Raw genomic sequence first — 20,538 nt, 5'->3', positions numbered from 1 at the left:
TTTGGTTACTACATGAATCCATATGTGTTAATTCATCGTTTTGATGTCTTCACTATTATTCTACAATGTAGAAAATAGTACAAATAAAGGAAAAACCCTTGAATGAGTAGGTGTGTCCAAATTTTTTGACTGGTACTGTATGTAAATGTGATTCTTCAGTTGTTGTTTTTGTTACATTTGAAACATTTACAAAAACAGTTTTTGCTTTGTCATTAAGGGGTATTGAGATGTCATTATGGGGTATTGTGATGTCATGATGGGGTATTGTGATGTCATTATGGGGTATTGAGATGTCATTATGGGGTATTGTGATGTCATGATGGGGTATTGTGATGTCATTATGGGGTATTGAGATGTCATTAAGGGGTATTGTGTGTAGAGTGGAAAGTATTGATTTAATCCATTTTAGAATAACAGAACAAAATGTGGAAAAAGTGAAGGGGTCTGAATACTTTCCAAATGCACTGTATATACAGTGGGGCAAAAAAATATTTAGTCAGCCACCAATTGTACAAGATCTCCTACTTAAAAAGACGAGAGGCCTGGAATTTTCACCATAGGTACACTTCAACTATGACAGACAAAATGAGAAAAAAATACAGAAAATCACATTGTAGGATTTTTAAAGAATTTATTTGCAAATGATGGTGGAAAATAAGAATTAATTAAAAAGAAAGGTCAAATGCTTTATTATCTAAAAGTTTAAAGTGACGGAGAGAAATAAAATGGTGCTGATGAGGCGCTGGAGAAGTTAATGGAGATGGAGATGTGTCCTAGTGGGTCTGGGCAGGTGTGATGTAGTTAATGGAGATGGGGGTGTGATCTAGTGGGTCTGGGCAGGTGTGATGTAGTTAATGGAGATGGGGGGGTTGTTCTAGTGGGTCTGGGCAGGTGTGATGTATTAATGGAGATGGGGGGGGGGGGTGTTCAAGTGGGTCTGGGCAGGTGTGATGTAGTTCATGGAGATGGAAGTGTGTTCTAGTGGGTCTGGGCAGGTGTGATGTAGTTAATGGAGATGGAGGTGTGTTCTAGTGGGTCTGGGCAGGTGTGATGTATTTAATGGAGATGGGAGTGTGTTCTAGTGGGTTTGGGCAGGTGTGATGTAGTTAATGGAGATGGAGGTGTGTTCTAGTGGGTCTGGGCAGGTGTGATGTAGTTAATGGACATGAGGGGGTGTTCAAGTGGGTCTGGGCAGGTGTGATGTAGTTAATGGAGATGGAGGTGTGTTTTAGAAGGTCTGGGCAGGTGTGATGTAGTTAATGGAGATGGGGCTTTGTTCTAGTGGGTCTGGGCAGGTGTGATGTAGTTAATGGAGATGGGAATGTGTTCTAGTGGGTCTGGGCAGGTGTGATGTAGTTGATGGAGGTGTGTTCTAGTGGGTCTGGGAAGGTGTGATGTAATTAATGGAGATGGAGGTTTGTTCTATTGGGTCTGGGCAGGTGTGATGTAGTTAATGGAGATGGGGTGTGTTCTAGTGGGTCTGGGCAGATGTGATGTAGTTAATGGAGATGTGTTCTAGTGGGTCTGGGCAGGTGTGATGTAGTTAATGGAGATGGGGGTGTGTTATAGTGGGTCTGGGAAGGTGTGATGTAGTTAATGGAGATGGGGGTGTGTTCTAAGGGGTCTGGGAAGGTGTGATGTAAGTAATGGAGATGGGGCTGTGTTCTAGTGGGTCTGGGCAGGTGTGATGCAGGTGTGATGTAGTTCATGGAGATGGAGGTGTGTTCTTGTGGGTCTGGGCAGGTGTGATGTAGTTAATGGAGATGTGGGTTTCTAGTGGGTCTGGGCAGGTGTGATTAAGTTAATGGAGATGGGGGTGTGTTTAGTGGGTCTGTGCAGGTGTGGTGTAGTTCATGGAGATGGGGCTGTGTTCTAGGGGATCTGGGCAGGTGTGATGTAGTTAATGGAGATGGAGGTGTGTTTAGTGGGTCTGTGCAGGTGTGGTGTAGTTCATGGAGATGGGGCTGTGTTCTAGGGGATCTGGGCAGGTGTGATGTAGTTAATGGAGATGGAGGTGTGTTCTAGTGGGTCTGGGCAGGTGTGGTGTAGTTAATGGAGATGGGGGTGTGATCTAGTGGGTCTGGGCAGGTGTGATGTAGTTAATGGAGATGGGGGGGTTGTTCTAGTGGGTCTGGGCAGGTGTGATGTATTAATGGAGATGGGGGGGGTGTTCAAGTGGGTCTGGGCAGGTGTGATGTAGTTAATGGAGATGGGGCTTTGTTCTAGTGGGTCTGGGCAGGTGTGATGCAGTTAATGGAGATGGTGGTGTGTTCTAGTGGGTCTGGGCAGGTGTGATGTAGTTAATGGAGATGGGGGGGGGGTGTTCTAGTGGATCTGGGCAGGTGTGTTGTCGTTAATGGAGATGATGGGGGGGGGGGGGTGTTCTAGTGGGTCTGGGCAGGTGTGATGTAGTTCATGGAGATGGAAGTGTGTTCTAGTGGGTCTGGGCAGGTGTGATGTATTTAATGGAGATGGGAGTGTGTTCTAGTGGGTTTGGGCAGGTGTGATGTAGTTAATGGAGATGGAGGTGTGTTCTAGTGGGTCTGGGCAGGTGTGATGTAGTTAATGGACATGAGGGTGTGTTCAAGTGGGTCTGGGCAGGTGTGATGTAGTTAATGGAGATGGAGGTGTGTTTTAGAAGGTCTGGGCAGGTGTGATGTAGTCAGTGGAGATGGGGCTTTGTTCTAGTGGGTCTGGGCAGGTGTGATGTAGTTAATGGAGATGGGAATGTGTTCTAGTGGGTCTGGGCAGGTGTGATGTAGTTGATGGAGGTGTGTTCTAGTGGGTCTGGGAAGGTGTGATGTAATTAATGGAGATGGAGGTTTGTTCTATTGGGTCTGGGCAGGTGTGATGTAGTTAATGGAGATGGGGTGTGTTCTAGTGGGTCTGGGCAGGTGTGATGTAGTTAATGGAGATGTGTTCTAGTGGGTCTGGGCAGGTGTGATGTAGTTAATGGAGATGGGGGTGTGTTCTAGTGGGTCTGGGAAGGTGTGATGTAGTTAATGGAGATGGGGGTGTGTTCTAAGGGGTCTGGGAAGGTGTGATGTAGGTAATGGAGATGGGGCTGTGTTCTAGTGGGTCTGGGCAGGTGTGATGCAGGTGTGATGTAGTTCATGGAGATGGAGGTGTGTTCTTGTGGGTCTGGGCAGGTGTGATGTAGTTAATGGAGATGTGGGTGTGTTCTAGTGGGTCTGGGCACGTGTGATGTAGTTAATGGAGATGTGGGTGTGTTCTAGTGGGTCTGGGCAGGTGTGATTAAGTTAATGGAGATGGAGGTGTGTTCTAGTGGGTCTGGGCAGATGTGATGTAGTTCATGGAGATGGGGCTGTGTTCCAGGGGATCTGGGCAGGTGTGATGTAGATAATAGAGATGGAGGTGTGTTCTAGTGGGTCTGGGCAGGTGTGATGTAGTTCATGGAGATGGGGGTGTGTTTAGTGGGTCTGTGCAGGTGTGGTGTAGTTCATGGAGATGGGGCTGTGTTCTAGGGGATCTGGGCAGGTGTGATGTATTTAATGGAGATGGGAGTGTGTTCTAGTGGGTTTGGGCAGGTGTGATGTAGTTAATGGAGATGGAGGTGTGTTCTAGTGGGTCTGGGCAGGTGTGATGTAGTTAATGGACATAAGGGGGTGTTCAAGTGGGTCTGGGCAGGTGTGATGTAGTTAATGGAGATGGAGGTGTGTTTTAGAAGGTCTGGGCAGGTGTGATGTAGTCAGTGGAGATGGGGCTTTGTTCTAGTGGGTCTGGGCAGGTGTGATGTAGTTAATGGAGATGTGTTCTAGTGGGTCTGGGCAGGTGTGATGTAGTTAATGGAGATGGGGGTGTGTTCTAGTGGGTCTGGGAAGGTGTGATGTAGTTAATGGAGATGGGGGTGTGTTCTAAGGGGTCTGGGAAGGTGTGATGTAGGTAATGGAGATGGGGCTGTGTTCTAGTGGGTCTGGGCAGGTGTGATGCAGGTGTGATGTAGTTCATGGAGATGGAGGTGTGTTCTTGTGGTTCTGGGCAGGTGTGATGTAGTTAATGGAGATGTGGGTGTGTTCTAGTGGGTCTGGGCACGTGTGATGTAGTTAATGGAGATGTGGGTATGTTCTAGTGGGTCTGGGCAGGTGTGATTAAGTTAATGGAGATGGAGGTGTGTTCTAGTGGGTCTGGGCAGATGTGACGTAGTTCATGGAGATGGGGCTGTGTTCCAGGGGATCTGGGCAGGTGTGATGTAGATAATAGAGATGGAGGTGTGTTCTAGTGGGTCTGGGCAGGTGTGATGTAGTTCATGGAGATGGGGGTGTGTTTAGTGGGTCTGTGCAGTTGTGGTGTAGTTCATGGAGATGGGGCTGTGTTCTAGGGGATCTGGGCAGGTGTGATGTATTTAATGGAGATGGGAGTGTGTTCTAGTGGGTTTGGGCAGGTGTGATGTAGTTAATGGAGATGGAGGTGTGTTCTAGTGGGTCTGGGCAGGTGTGATGTAGTTAATGGACATAAGGGGGTGTTCAAGTGGGTCTGGGCAGGTGTGATGTAGTTAATGGAGATGGAGGTGTGTTTTAGAAGGTCTGGGCAGGTGTGATGTAGTCAGTGGAGATGGGGCTTTGTTCTAGTGGGTCTGGGCAGGTGTGATGTAGTTAATGGAGATGGGAATGTGTTCTAGTGGGTCTGGGCAGGTGTGATGTAGTTGATGGAGGTGTGTTCTAGTGGGTCTGGGAAGGTGTGATGTAATTAATGGAGATGGAGGTTTGTTCTATTGGGTCTGGGCAGGTGTGATGTAGTTAATGGAGATGGGGTGTGTTCTAGTGGGTCTGGGCAGGTGTGATGTAGTTAATGGAGATGTGTTCTAGTGGGTCTGGGCAGGTGTGATGTAGTTAATGGAGATGGGGGTGTGTTCTAGTGGGTCTGGGAAGGTGTGATGTAGTTAATGGAGATGGGGGTGTGTTCTAAGGGGTCTGGGAAGGTGTGATGTAGGTAATGGAGATTGGGCTGTGTTCTAGTGGGTCTGGGCAGGTGTGATGCAGGTGTGATGTAGTTCATGGAGATGGAGGTGTGTTCTTGTGGGTCTGGGCAGGTGTGATGTAGTTAATGGAGATGTGGGTGTGTTCTAGTGGGTCTGGGCACATGTGATGTAGTTAATGGAGATGTGGGTGTGTTCTAGTGGGTCTGGGCAGGTGTGATTAAGTTAATGGAGATGGAGGTGTGTTCTAGTGGGTCTGTGCAGATGTGATGTAGTTCATGGAGATGGGGCTGTGTTCCAGGGGATCTGGGCAGGTGTGATGTAGATAATAGAGATGGAGGTGTGTTCTAGTGGGTCTGGGCAGGTGTGATGTAGTTCATGGAGATGGGGGTGTGTTTAGTGGGTCTGTGCAGGTGTGGTGTAGTTCATGGAGATGGGGCTGTGTTCTAGTGGGTCTGGACAGGTGTGATGTAGTACATAGAGATGGAGGTGTGTTCTAGTGGGTCTGGGCAGGTGTGATGCAGTTCATGGAGATGGAGGAGTGTTCTAATGGGTCTGGGCAGGAGTTTGTGACTCTGTTTTGAAGACAGTACTTAAAGTGTCAATCATGGTCCGTTCATCATTAGAACCATTGGATGCCTTAAGATGCCTTTTGGAAACCGGGCCCAGATATCCAGTTTCCTCCTTCTTCCTCCTTTTTCACTCAAAACTGTATCCTCCTCTTCTTTCACTGAAACGTCTTTCTCTTCTTCTTTCACTGTAAGAACCTAACCCTCTACTTGTTTCACTGAGACTTTCTCTACTTTAACAGGAGGAGAGTAGCTTAGTGTACTCATTTCTGGGGTGTTAGCTAGCTAGCATTAGCGACTAGCCTAGTTCTAAGCTAACTTAGAAAACCAGCTAGCTGACAAACAACGTAAATATATAATTAAATGGGCCAACAAGTACATACGACAGAAGTGTGTTTAATACACAGCAACTAATATACACCAAAACAGCGTACATAGCGTGAATGTTGTAGCTATGTTTGCTAGAAAGCTACCGAGGTGTCTGACTAGCTTTTGTTGTTCAAGGAGCGTCCCGTCCACTAGATTATACGTCACACTGGCAGCATCGCCAGAACCTAAAATACGCATATTGAGGCAGTTGAGGAACCAAAAGGTTATTTTTCATTTATTTCATAAATGTTTAATATTATATTAAGTCGTTCAAAGAGAAGCATGTGTTGATTCTTTTATTTTCTCACTAATTAAAAACGAATCAAACTTTACACCCACTACATATTTGCATTGAACCATACTTCTGACATGGATAATTTTGATCCCAGAGGCATATCTTTTATCATAGACAAAATGTTCAATTCTTCCAATTTTTCGTGACTTTGTCAATCAACTTGTTCTTAATAAATCTAAATCATGGTTTAATGTTTCTGTATCAAAATGGACTTTTAACTAATTCAAACCCTTCATGAGTCATTTTGATCTCAGCCAAAAGCACCTTTGATAAATAGGACGTTTATTTCAAATCTAATCCCATTTTATTGGTCACATACACGTGTTTAGCAGATGTTATTGCGGGTGTAGTGAAATGCTTGTGTTTCTTGCTCCGACAGTGCTGTAATATCTAACAAGTGATATCTACCAATTTCACAACATATACCCAATTCACACAAATCTAAGTATTTGAATCTAGGTTTTTCTGTAGACATGATCCATCCCACCAGATGGTGGAGGGGCACCTGCATCAGTGGTTTTGACCAGACTTTTCTATGCCACGTGACTGTGTACAAAATTGCCAGCGTTAGAAAACTCTGCCAGTGGTATACAGTGATAAACAGTGAATTTGTAAAGTATTCAGACACCTTCACTTTTTCCACATTTTGTTACTTTACAGCCTTATTCTAAAATTGAATAATTTTTCGCCCTCATCAATCTACATACAATACCTGCCAATGACATCACAGTACCCCACAATGACAAACCCAAAACAGGTTTTTAGACATGTTTGCCAATGTATTTACTTAAGTGTTCAGACCCTTTGCTATGAGACTCGAAATTGAGCTCAGGTGCATCCTGTTTCCATTGATCATCCTTGAGATGTTTCTACAACTTGATTGGAGTCCACCTGTGGTAAATTCAATTGATTGGACATGATTTCTTAAGGAGAGGTGTGGGTCTGTGCATATAAGGTCCCACAGTTTTTTTCAGAGCAAAAAACAAGCCGTGAGATCAAAGGAATTGTCCTTAGAGCTCTGAGACAGGATTGTGTCGAGGCACAGATTTGGGGAAAGGTACCACAAAATGTCTGCAGCATTGAAGGTCCTCAAGAACACAGTGGCCTCCTTCATTCTTATTTGGAAGAAGTTTGGAACCACCAAGACTCTTGCTAGAGCTGGCTGCCCGGCCAAACTGAGCAATCGGGGGAGAAGGGCCTTGGTCAGGGAGGTGACCAAAAACTAGATGGTCACCCTGACAGAGCTCCAGAGTTCCTCTGTGGCGATGGGAGAACCTTCCAGAAGGACAATCATCTCTGCAGCACTCCACCAATCAGGCATTTATGGTAGAGAGGCCAGACGGAAGCTAGTCCTCAGTAAAAGGCACATGACAGCCCTTTTGGAGTTTTCCAAAAGGCACTTAAAGGACTCTCAGACCATGAGAAACAAGATTCTCTGGTCTGATTAAACCAAGATTGAACTCTTTGGCCTGAACGTCATGTGTTATGCCTGGAGAAAATTGGTAACTTCGGGTGAAGCATGGTGGTGGCAACATCAAGCTGTGGAGATCAGCAGCAGTGCAAATTGTCTACCGATTTTGGTGTAATTTCTCACCCATTTTTTTCAGTAAGAAAGTTAGTTTCCCCTCAGGCACACACATTTGTTCTTATGAAGGTCATTTGTGTAGAATGTACTTTTCCCCACTCATTCACCCCACCTCTTTACATTGCTTATTTATATTCAGTGGCCTGGCTGCATCCAGACTGTCAAAGGAACCTAATGCAGCTTGGAGTGATCAGATGATAGAAGTCATATTTAGGTGCCAGGTGTAACTGAAGCCATAGATACTCCAAATACATTAGTTTGTGTTTTATATAATATGACTAAATGTGTTGCAGGGGCAGACAAGAAATATAACGGGAAGGCCACAGAACATGACATAAGCAGAGCTGTGGGAGACCACCTCAAGCCCCTGGTAGAGCCGGGGGTGGTGTTTACCACTCCACCACGCCTTCAGCAGGCTTGAAAAGTGGGAATGATCTGTTTCATCTTCAACAAATATCAATCAAATTAATTTTTTTATATAGCCCTTCGTACATCAGCTGATATCTCAAAGTGCTGTACAGAAACCCAGCCTAAAACCCCAAACAGCAAGCAATGCAGGTGAAGAAGCACGGTGGCTAGGAAAAACTCCCTAGAAAAGCCAAAACCTAGGAAGAAACCTAGAGAGGAACCAGGCTATGTGGGGTGGCCAGTCCTCTTCTGGCTGTGCCGGGTGGAGATTATAACAAAACATGGTCAAGATGTTCAAATGTTCATAAATGACCAGCATGGTCGAATAATAATAAGGCAGAATAGTTGAAACTGGAGCAGCAGCACAGTCAGGTGGACTGGGGACAGCAAGGAGTCATCATGTCAGGTATTCCTGGGGCATGGTCCTAGGGCTCAGGTCCTCCGAGAGAGAGAAAGAAAGAGAGAATTAGAGAGAGCATATGTGGGATGGCCAGTCCTCTTCTGGCTGTGCCGGGTGGAGATTATAACAGAACATGGCCAAGATGTTCAAATGTTCATAAATGATCAGCATGGTCGAATAATAATAAGGCAGAACAGTTGAAACTGGAGCAGCAGCACAGCCAGGTGGACTGGGGACAGCAAGGAGTCATCATGTCAGGTAGTCCTGGGGCATGGTCCTAGGGCTCAGGTCCTCCGAGAGAGAGAAAGAGAGAAGGAGAGAATTAGAGAACGCACACTTAGATTCACACAGGACACCGAATAGGACAGGAGAAGTACTCCAGATATAACAAACTGACCCTAGCCCCCCGACACATAAACTACTGCAGCATAAATACTGGAGGCTGAGACAGGAGGGGTCAGGAGACACTGTGGCCCACTCCGAGGACACCCCCGGACAGGGCCAAACAGGAAGGATATAACCCCACCCACTTTGCCAAAGCACAGCCCCCACACCACTAGAGGGATATCTTCAACCACCAACTTACCATCCTGAGACAAGGCTGAGTATAGCCCACAAAGACCTCCGCCACGGCACAACTTAAGGGGGGGGGGGGGGGGCGCCAACCCAGACAGGATGACCACATCAGTGACTCAACCCACTCAGGTGACGCACCTCCTCCAGGGACGGCATGAGAGAGCCCCAGTAAAGCCAGTGACTCAGCCCCTGTAATAGGGTTAGAGGCAGAGAATCCCAGTGGAAAGAGGGGAACCGGCCAGGCAGAGACAGCAAGGGTGGTTCGTTGCTCCAGAGCCTTTCCGTTCACCCTCCCACTCCTGGGCCAGACTACACTCAATCATATGACCCACTGAAGAGATGAGTCTTCAGTAGAGACTTAAAGGTTGAGACCGAGTTTGCGTCTCTGACATGGGTAGGCAGACCGTTCCATAAAAATGGAGCTCTATAGGAGAAAGCCCTGCCTCCAGCTGTTTGCTTAAAAATTCTAGGGACAATTAGGAGGCCTGCGTCTTGTGACCGTAGCGTACGTGTAGGTATGTACGGCAGGACCAAATCAGAGAGATAGATAGGAGCAAGCCCATGTAATGCTTTGTAGGTTAGCAGTAAAACCTTGAAATCAGCCCTTGCTTTGACAGGAAGCCAGTGTAGAGAGGCTAGCACTGGAGTAATATGATCAAATTTTTTGGTTCTAGTCAGGATTCTAGCAGCCGTATTTAGCACTAACTGAAGTTTATTTAGTGCTTTATCCGGGTAGCCGGAAAGTAGAGCATTGCAGTAGTCTAACCTGGAAGTGACAAAAGCATGGATTAATTTTTCTGCATCATTTTTGGACAGAAAGTTCCTGATTTTTGCAATGTTACGTAGATGGAAAAAAGCTGTCCTTGAAATGGTCTTGATACACTTGGTTGGTTGAAAACTGATACGAAACTTACATACCATTCACTATTTTGACAGTGGAAGATAAACTGAATTCATACTGTTTTTCATAATAAGGCCAACCAAGATATGTGTTGCTTTTGCACATTTGTTAATTGGTTCAGCAAGAGTCTGTTGATTCTTCAGTCACTGGGATAGTTTTGCAACATATTCAAGTCAAGTTTGATTTATATAGTACATTTCAGACATGGATGCAACTCAATGGCTTCACTGGATTTTAAATTTTTTTAAACAGAAATATTTACCACAACAGTATAAAAAAAACAGAATAATAACTGAAAGACTAATGAGCATTCTAAGGAAATGACATCGATTAAGAATTGGATGCAATATCCAACCCAAAATATAAGCATGTTTTACTCAATGCTACAGTCCCCATCAAGAAAACCAAATGTCACTTAAATAGAAGGTGGAACTAACAAAGAGTCACTGACAACAACCACAAATAAACAGGTGGGGTTTTAGGAGGGGTTCTGAAAGTTGACTAGTAACAACAACTGGGACATAAAAGACACCCACCATGAGACCCACTAAATCTGCCCAAGAAGAGGCAAACAAAAGAAAAACCCACACCAAACTAAAAGACAGGAAGCAAACCAAAAAGGTGGAGACTCTTCACATCTATCAAGACAACTGGAGCACTGGGCCAGATGCTCTTAAATAGAACCTGGACCAGCACAGGTGAAACACCTTCCCACTAACAAGATGGACAAGCCAGCACAGGTGTAACACATACTGACTAACGAGTGCATCCTACGTGCTAACGAGCTCTACGTGCTAAAGTCCAACCTCAAAACAAAAGACAACAAATATATCCTATATTTTTCTTGGAAAAGTTTGCTCACTACCAACAGAAAACAACTTCCATTTCACACTATAATCTACTACAATGCTTCACCTTCTACAATATAAACATGGTGTCTACTGGCTGTCAAAGATTAAAAACAAGAAAAAACACATTTCTAAATAATAATATACAATAGTATTATTTTTTAAATCCTTTTTCTTACTATAGAATCCTAAAACTCACTCGCTTCTAGAACTCTCTTCTTCCTAAAACTCACTAGCTTCTAGAACACTCGTCCCCTTGGAACGAGCCCAAACAAAACTCATCTCCAATACGAAAAACATGCAGCCAAAATAAATTGTGGTAGCCATGGTAACGCACTGGCTAAACGCAAAGCACTAATCTTTTTGACTGCCCACCCTTGATACAATCAGCAACCAAGTTGTCCTCACACGGACATGTCTGATTTCAAGAAGAAACTCCTGCAATATCCTTAGTAACTAATATCAATTGAACAAGGGGCAAACATTTAGGCTTCTACATTCTGACATTCATTAAAATACTGCTCCCACAATGTTAAAGCATTCTATATTGTGACATCATTAGAATACTGCTACTACAATGCTAAAACATTCTACATTGTGACATCATTAAAATACTGCTACTACAATGTTAACACATTCTACAATGTGACATTAAAATACTGCTACTACAATGCTAAAACATTCTACAATGTGACATCATTAGAATACTATTACTACAATGTTAAAACATTCTATATCCTGACATTAGAATACTGCTACTACAATGTTAAAACATTCTACATTGTGACATTTTATTGATATCATGAAACAACTCCTTCATGTATTTTCTGATGTTTAGTCAGAGATCTTTTATCAGAGTATCTCTTCCCACATTGATTACAGCAAGGATTCTCTCCTGTGTGTGTTCTCTGGTGTATAGATAGATAGCTAGATCTAGTAAAACTCTTCCCACATTGATCACACCTAAAAGGTTTTTCTCCTGTGTGTGTTCTCTGGTGCAATGTGGGGTGGCCAGTCCTCTTCTGGCTGTGCCGGGTGGAGATTATAACAAAACATGGTCAAGATGTTCAAATGTTCATAAATGACCAGCATGGTCGAATAATAATAAGGCAGAATAGTTGAAACTGGAGCAGCAGCACAGTCAGGTGGACTGGGGACAGCAAGGAGTCATCATGTCAGGTATTCCTGGGGCATGGTCCTAGGGCTCAGGTCCTCCGAGAGAGAGAAAGAAAGAGAGAATTAGAGAGAGCATATGTGGGATGGCCAGTCCTCTTCTGGCTGTGCCGGGTGGAGATTATAACAGAACATGGCCAAGATGTTCAAATGTTCATAAATGATCAGCATGGTCGAATAATAATAAGGCAGAACAGTTGAAACTGGAGCAGCAGCACAGCCAGGTGGACTGGGGACAGCAAGGAGTCATCATGTCAGGTAGTCCTGGGGCATGGTCCTAGGGCTCAGGTCCTCCGAGAGAGAGAAAGAGAGAAGGAGAGAATTAGAGAACGCACACTTAGATTCACACAGGACACCGAATAGGACAGGAGAAGTACTCCAGATATAACAAACTGACCCTAGCCCCCCGACACATAAACTACTGCAGCATAAATACTGGAGGCTGAGACAGGAGGGGTCAGGAGACACTGTGGCCCACTCCGAGGACACCCCCGGACAGGGCCAAACAGGAAGGATATAACCCCACCCACTTTGCCAAAGCACAGCCCCCACACCACTAGAGGGATATCTTCAACCACCAACTTACCATCCTGAGACAAGGCTGAGTATAGCCCACAAAGACCTCCGCCACGGCACAACTTAGGGGGGGGGGGGGGGGGGCGCCAACCCAGACAGGATGACCACATCAGTGACTCAACCCACTCAGGTGACGCACCTCCTCCAGGGACGGCATGAGAGAGCCCCAGTAAAGCCAGTGACTCAGCCCCTGTAATAGGGTTAGAGGCAGAGAATCCCAGTGGAAAGAGGGGAACCGGCCAGGCAGAGACAGCAAGGGTGGTTCGTTGCTCCAGAGCCTTTCCGTTCACCCTCCCACTCCTGGGCCAGACTACACTCAATCATATGACCCACTGAAGAGATGAGTCTTCAGCAGAGACTTAAAGGTTGAGACCGAGTTTGCGTCTCTGACATGGGTAGGCAGACCGTTCCATAAAAATGGAGCTCTATAGGAGAAAGCCCTGCCTCCAGCTGTTTGCTTAAAAATTCTAGGGACAATTAGGAGGCCTGCGTCTTGTGACCGTAGCGTACGTGTAGGTATATACGGCAGGACCAAATCAGAGAGATAGATAGGAGCAAGCCCATGTAATGCTTTGTAGGTTAGCAGTAAAACCTTGAAATCAGCCCTTGCTTTGACAGGAAGCCAGTGTAGAGAGGCTAGCACTGGAGTAATATGATCAAATTTTTTGGTTCTAGTCAGGATTCTAGCAGCCGTATTTAGCACTAACTGAAGTTTATTTAGTGCTTTATCCGGGTAGCCGGAAAGTAGAGCATTGCAGTAGTCTAACCTGGAAGTGACAAAAGCATGGATTAATTTTTCTGCATCATTTTTGGACAGAAAGTTCCTGATTTTTGCAATGTTACGTAGATGGAAAAAAGCTGTCCTTGAAATGGTCTTGATACACTTGGTTGGTTGAAAACTGATACGAAACTTACATACCATTCACTATTTTGACAGTGGAAGATAAACTGAATTCATACTGTTTTTCATAATAAGGCCAACCAAGATATGTGTTGCTTTTGCACATTTGTTAATTGGTTCAGCAAGAGTCTGTTGATTCTTCAGTCACTGGGATAGTTTTGCAACATATTCAAGTCAAGTTTGATTTATATAGTACATTTCAGACATGGATGCAACTCAATGGCTTCACTGGATTTTAAATTTTTTTAAACAGAAATATTTACCACAACAAACAGTATAAAAAAAACAGAATAATAACTGAAAGACTAATGAGCATTCTAAGGAAATGACATCGATTAAGAATTGGATGCAATATCCAACCCAAAATATAAGCATGTTTTACTCAATGCTACAGTCCCCATCAAGAAAACCAAATGTCACTTAAATAGAAGGTGGAACTAACAAAGAGTCACTGACAACAACCACAAATAAACAGGTGGGGTTTTAGGAGGGGTTCTGAAAGTTGACTAGTAACAACAACTGGGACATAAAAGACACCCACCATGAGACCCACTAAATCTGCCCAAGAAGAGGCAAACAAAAGAAAAACCCACACCAAACTAAAAGACAGGAAGCAAACCAAAAAGGTGGAGACTCTTCACATCTATCAAGACAACTGGAGCACTGGGCCAGATGCTCTTAAATAGAACCTGGACCAGCACAGGTGAAACACCTTCCCACTAACAAGATGGACAAGCCAGCACAGGTGTAACACATACTGACTAACGAGTGCATCCTACGTGCTAACGAGCTCTACGTGCTAAAGTCCAACCTCAAAACAAAAGACAACAAATATATCCTATATTTTTCTTGGAAAAGTTTGCTCACTACCAACAGAAAACAACTTCCATTTCACACTATAATCTACTACAATGCTTCACCTTCTACAATATAAACATGGTGTCTACTGGCTGTCAAAGATTAAAAACAAGAAAAAACACATTTCTAAATAATAATATACAATAGTATTATTTTTTAAATCCTTTTTCTTACTATAGAATCCTAAAACTCACTCGCTTCTAGAACTCTCTTCTTCCTAAAACTCACTAGCTTCTAGAACACTCGTCCCCTTGGAACGAGCCCAAACAAAACTCATCTCCAATACGAAAAACATGCAGCCAAAATAAATTGTGGTAGCCATGGTAACGCACTGGCTAAACGCAAAGCACTAATCTTTTTGACTGCCCACCCTTGATACAATCAGCAACCAAGTTGTCCTCACACGGACATGTCTGATTTCAAGAAGAAACTCCTGCAATATCCTTAGTAACTAATATCAATTGAACAAGGGGCAAACATTTAGGCTTCTACATTCTGACATTCATTAAAATACTGCTCCCACAATGTTAAAGCATTCTATATTGTGACATCATTAGAATACTGCTACTACAATGCTAAAACATTCTACATTGTGACATCATTAAAATACTGCTACTACAATGTTAACACATTCTACAATGTGACATTAAAATACTGCTACTACAATGCTAAAACATTCTACAATGTGACATCATTAGAATACTATTACTACAATGTTAAAACATTCTATATCCTGACATTAGAATACTGCTACTACAATGTTAAAACATTCTACATTGTGACATTTTATTGATATCATGAAACAACTCCTTCATGTATTTTCTGATGTTTAGTCAGAGATCTTTTATCAGAGTATCTCTTCCCACATTGATTACAGCAAGGATTCTCTCCTGTGTGTGTTCTCTGGTGTATAGATAGATAGCTAGATCTAGTAAAACTCTTCCCACATTGATCACACCTAAAAGGTTTTTCTCCTGTGTGTGTTCTCTGGTGCAAAGTCAGCTGGCTAGATGTAGTAAAACTCTTCCCACATTGAGCACAGCTACAAGGTTTCTCTCCTGTGTGTGTTCTCTGGTGTACTATCAGGTTGTATGGCCGAGTAAAACTCTTCCCACATTGATCACAGCTACAAGATTTCTCTCCTGTGTGTGTCCTCTGGTGCAAAGTCAGCTGGCTAGATGTAGTAAAACTCTTCCCACATTGATCACAGCTACAAGGATTTTCTTCTGTATGTGTTCTCTGGTGTACTATCAGGCTGTCTGGCCAAGTAAAACTCTTCCCACATTGATTACAGCTATATGGTTTCTCTCCTGTGTGTGTTCTCTGGTGTATAGTTACATAGCTAGATGTAGAAAAACTCTTCCCACATTGATTACAGCTGTAAGGTTTCTCTCCAGTGTGTATTCTCTGGTGTGATTTCAGGGTTTGTTGCCGAATAAAACTCTTCCCACAGTGATCACAGCCAAAAGGTTTCTCTCCTGTGTGTGTTCTCTGGTGTATAGTTAGATAGCGAGATGTAGAAAAACTCTTTCCACATTGACTACAGCTATATGGTTTCACTCCAGTGTGAATTCTTTGATGTATTTTAAGTTTTACTGAAGAGTTGAATCTCTTCCCACAGTCAGAGCAGCAGTGAGATTTCTTCCCTGTGGATCTCTGCAGGTGTTTCTTGAGGTGTTCTGATCTGGAGAGACTCTTCTCTGCCTCGTCAGCATCATGATGTTGTTGAGGCTCCCCAGAGGATCCACGATAGTCAGGTCTCTCTCCTGTGTGAATGACAAAGTCCACTGTTAATTCGAGGTAAAAGGTGATGCCCGGAGCATACCCATAAAGCTGTACAACAACTGACGTCTGTTAAATTATTTGACAATTAAGACAATTAAGTTAGCAACAAGTCATATTTTGTCTGGTTTTCACATTAGTGGTAACTAGAAATAAATTATTAAAGTTGTTGAAATCCCAAGCAGTGTGCCAGACAACTTTTGGTCTCCAAATATAGACCCCTTTCTGTGTTAAAAAAAACACACAATTTGATTGCAGAAACTCCTCCCCACTAATGAGGAAACCGCTAGTTATGGATGTAGTATAACTGCATGGAGCAAAAATGATGAGCAAAGATTTTAGTTTTTCACAATGTATTCTGAATATTACAGCGCACTATTAGCGCAAGATCAGGAGTGCTAGTCAAGGAAACGTACATTATGCTCTGTGTTTATTCACTAATTCACCACCGTGGGGGAAAACTCAGGAGAGTTCTCATAGGCTGACAGCACAAATCACCTCCATTTACAGGTTGAATACGAGTGAATTTAACACTACTATTGGATTATAATTGTAAGGCTGGTTTGAATGTCCTGCGTGTTATTGTGTTATTGTTAACATAACATGAACATTGACCTACTGTAGGACCCATAACTTCACCTAAAACTCCCCCTGACAGCATCAACCATCTTATCAAATCCATTTACGCCAAGAAAATGGAATTCACTGCCCTTGGCAATCAACCGTTCTCTGTCGAGGATGATGTGGGCTTTCGCCGACTGGTCGAGCACCGGTACACACTACCAAGTAGGCGCAATTTGACAAATGTTTCCCTACCGGAGTTACAGTCTTGTTGAAACTCACATCCATGAGCTACTGCTGTTAGCTGCAGGCGTCACCGCTATTAGCTACGGGCGTCACTGCTGTTAGCTATGGGTGTCACCACTATTAGCTACGGGCGTCACTGCTGTTAGCTATGGGTGTCACCACTATTAGCTACGGGCGTCACTGCTGTTAGCTATGGGTGTCACCACTATTAGCTACGGGCGTCACTGCTGTTAGCTATGGGTGTCACCACTATTAGCTACGGGCGTCACTGCTATTAGCTATGGGTGTCACCACTATTAGCTACGGGCGTCACTGCTGTTAGCTATGGGTGTCACCACTATTAGCTACGGGCGTCACTGCTATTAGCTATGGGTGTCACCACTATTAGCTACGGGCGTCACTGCTGTTAGCTATGGGTGTCACCACTATTAGCTACGGGCGTCACTGCTGTTAGCTATGGGTGTCACCACTATTAGCTACGAGCGTCACTGCTATTAGCTTCACGACTGACATTTGGACCAGTGATGTCAGCCCAATGAGCATTAACAGTCTGACATCACAGTGGGTCCACCAGGATTTCCTACTGAGGAAAGCTGTATTGCTCTCATACCGCTGCTGCCATTTCAATGGCATTTGAGAACATGTTTGTAACTTGAACATTTATTAATTTGGGCATGGTCGCTAACCCGAACCCGGATTAACTTTCATTGTTTAGGTCGCATTTTTAGCCATTTTACTCATTGCTATAGCCAGGACATTTTGATTAGGAAACTATGAGAAACACACAAAGTCCACGGGGTGATCACGCTCTACCACTAAGGGTCAGTTTAGTTGGCGCAACAAAAAAACATTCTTGTGTTCCAATTGTTTGTTTTAGTAGCATGAATTGTTCCTGTTCACACCGTGGTGAAAAGCAGAATAATTGAAGGAATGAATCCGAGCCTGACGCTCATCACCTGTGGAAGGCGGGACTTCTAGCCAGGAGAGGATTTCATTGGCTTTTTCAGGTGTGATTTTAGATCCTTCAACCAAGTTGAATATCGCGACTCCTCATAGCATGTTGTACCAAAGTTGACTGAACATTAAGGGAACTACACTGCCATAAATACAAAGAAAGTCATGTAGTGTTTATTTTTTTTATATACAAATCCGGCAAGGCACCAACTTTGAGAAGGGTTTAAAACAAAGGTTTCAAACAATTCATAACTGTTATGGAATGTAGGTATGTTTCGCCTTTAATGTAATGGCATTAAAAATCAATTGAAAAAATGCGAATAGCTGTGACCCATACTAACATACTGTATACTACATACTCAATGAGCATATACTACATACTATACTATTAGTTAACTTTAGCATACTGTAACTACATACTTAATGAGTATATACTATATACTATTAGTTCATTGTAGTATACTGTAGCTACATACTTAATGAGTATATACTACATACTATTAGTTCATTGTAAAAACATAAGCTCGTATAACGCCATTGTTTGTAAACAAGCACTGTATAGCCTCGAAATCTTGTTTAAAACTATAATTTTGACCTTATGGATGGCCTGTCAAGCCAACACCTTATAACTGTTACGTCTGAACTTCTTGACGAGGGCTCTAGGTTTTGGGTTACGGATGCTACAATAGCTCTCTCTATGAATGTGAAAGTGGTTACATTTCTCCAGCCCCCATCCCTCAGCTGTTTACCAAACCAAGTCTCAGGGCAGCCATTTTGTTGCTGTTTAAATCCTAGGTTGCCCCTTTAAAAAAGCCACACAATCAATCAACCAATCTGCAGTTCAAACAATAACAAAGCTGTCATTCCACCACTGTTTTGGTAATAAGATGATGGGTCTGGAGAAATGTAACTAGTCTCAAATTCATAGACAGACCTACGGATGCAAGGACTGACCATCCATGATATCAGCATTATAGTTTTAACCATGTTGAGGCTATAGAGTGTTGGTTTACATTGTTTCTAAACATTGGAGTAAAAAAAAGCTTATTTTGGGTTCTGATGTGGTACGACAGTTGAACGAAGCTCATGAGGCAGGCGTTATATTCTTCAAGAATCAATGACTATAAATAAACACACTATAAATAAACACAATTGCATAGTTCCCCTTTAACAACACACATCAGTTCAACAACTGCAGAGTTAATGCCTCTGTTTTTAAGACAGTACTTACTGGTGTTATTCAGGAAGCGTCCATCGTTAGAACTATTGGATGCCTTAACATGCCTTTGGGATACCGAGCCCATATATTCAGTTTCCTCCTCTTCATCCCCCTCTTCTTCCAATGTGACAGTCATCTCCCCCTCCTCCTCTTTCACTCCAAAAACTGCATCCTCCTCTTTCTCCTCTTCTTTTACAGTAACATCCTCCTCCTCTTTCACTCTGAACACATCTTCCTCTTCTTTCACTGAAACGTCTTTCTCTTCTTCTTTCACTGTAACACCCTCACCCTCTACTTGTTTTTGTATTGTGACATCCTCCTCTTCCTCTTTCACGATAACGTTTAGCCACAGACCCTCTTTCTCCGTCAAGCAGACCTCATCGTCTTCAGGAGGAGAGTAGCTTAGTGAGCTCATGGTCGGGGATGTTAGCTAGGCTAATGCTAACTTAACCAGCCCGCTAGCTGAATAATAACTACAACACCGTAAATATGAAATGAAATCGGATAACTAACTAGACGACAGAAGTGGGTTTTAAACACAGTGGCTTATAATCAATAAAGCGTCTAACGCGCTTTATTGGTTCGTCTATTTTGTCTAGCAAGCTACGGAGGTGGCTGACTAACTGTTGCTGCAGTTGAAAGAAGCGTTCCGTCCACTAGATTATACGTCCTACTAACAGCATTGCCTTAAATTCCCAGACCGCCATCTGCTGACTGGAGTGGGTAACGCAGTTGAGTAAAACGTATATTTTATTTTCAGACAAGTTAAAGTGTAGGAAGCATGAGTTTTTACTCACCAGTGTAACAACAGCATTGCCTTAAAGTCCCACATGATGTTACACCATGTAGGAGCAGTACAGATCTAGTCTGTTCATTATATACATCTACATAATGTATTGTTACACCATGTAGGAGCAGTATAGACCTAGTCTGTTCATTATATACATCTATATGATGTATTGTTACACCATGTAGGAGCAGTACAGACCTAGTCTGTTCATTATATACATCTACATGATGTATTGTTACACCATGTAGGAGCAGTATAGACCTAGTCTGTTCATTATATACATCTACATGATGTATTGTTACACCATGTAGGAGCAGTATAGACCTAGTCTGTTCATTATATACATCTACGTGATGTATTGTTACACCATGTAGAAGCAGTATATACCTACAGTAGCTAGCTACTTATTTGCATTTAGTATGACTTAATGAAACTGCCTTACATGTGCTGTAGTAAACATTTTTTATTCGCACTAATCAATCAACACTTTCCTGTCTTTGTATGTGTCAATATAATAGTATGATTTAATTAAATTAATTGAAAATAATCTTAGTCTGAAAATAAAATATGATCCTCAACTGCGTTTCCCCT

The 20,538-nt window shown here is 43.2% G+C and overlaps 1 protein-coding gene and 1 long non-coding RNA gene across 2 annotated transcripts in view; one reads left to right on the top strand and one right to left on the bottom strand.

Annotated features, from left to right (window-relative positions):
- The window catches only part of LOC149978871 (uncharacterized), a 277,954-nt gene that overhangs the window by 213,993 nt on the left and 43,423 nt on the right, over nt 1-20,538 (top strand). The window lies entirely within an intron of this gene.
- On the bottom strand, nt 13,758-19,820 carry LOC149978872 (uncharacterized). The gene is made up of 2 exons (XM_090196106.1): nt 19,170-19,820; nt 13,758-16,161 (listed from the first exon to the last, which is right to left on the bottom strand). The coding sequence occupies exons 1-2, from the start codon at nt 19,570-19,572 to the stop codon at nt 15,191-15,193; spliced, it is 1,374 nt and encodes a 457-aa protein (XP_090052232.1). The 5' UTR covers nt 19,573-19,820; the 3' UTR covers nt 13,758-15,190.

The sequence above is a fragment of the Oncorhynchus mykiss genome, chromosome 13 (assembly GCF_057628025.1).
Source record: "Oncorhynchus mykiss isolate SJ-2025 chromosome 13, ASM5762802v1, whole genome shotgun sequence".
NCBI classification, from domain to species: Eukaryota; Metazoa; Chordata; class Actinopteri; order Salmoniformes; family Salmonidae; genus Oncorhynchus; species Oncorhynchus mykiss.
This window is presented reverse-complemented; position numbering and strand designations above follow the sequence as displayed.

What these genes read in the sequence shown, in the direction of transcription:
- LOC149978872 (XM_090196106.1), bottom strand. Translation starts at nt 19,572, where the DNA reads ATGAGCTCACTAAGCTACTCTCCTCCTGAAGACGATGAGGTCTGCTTG. An exon ending in ACGCTTCCTGAATAACACCA is followed by an intron (nt 16,162 to 19,169) that starts GTAAGTACTGTC and finishes TCATTCACACAG; the next exon opens with GAGAGAGACCTGACTATCGT.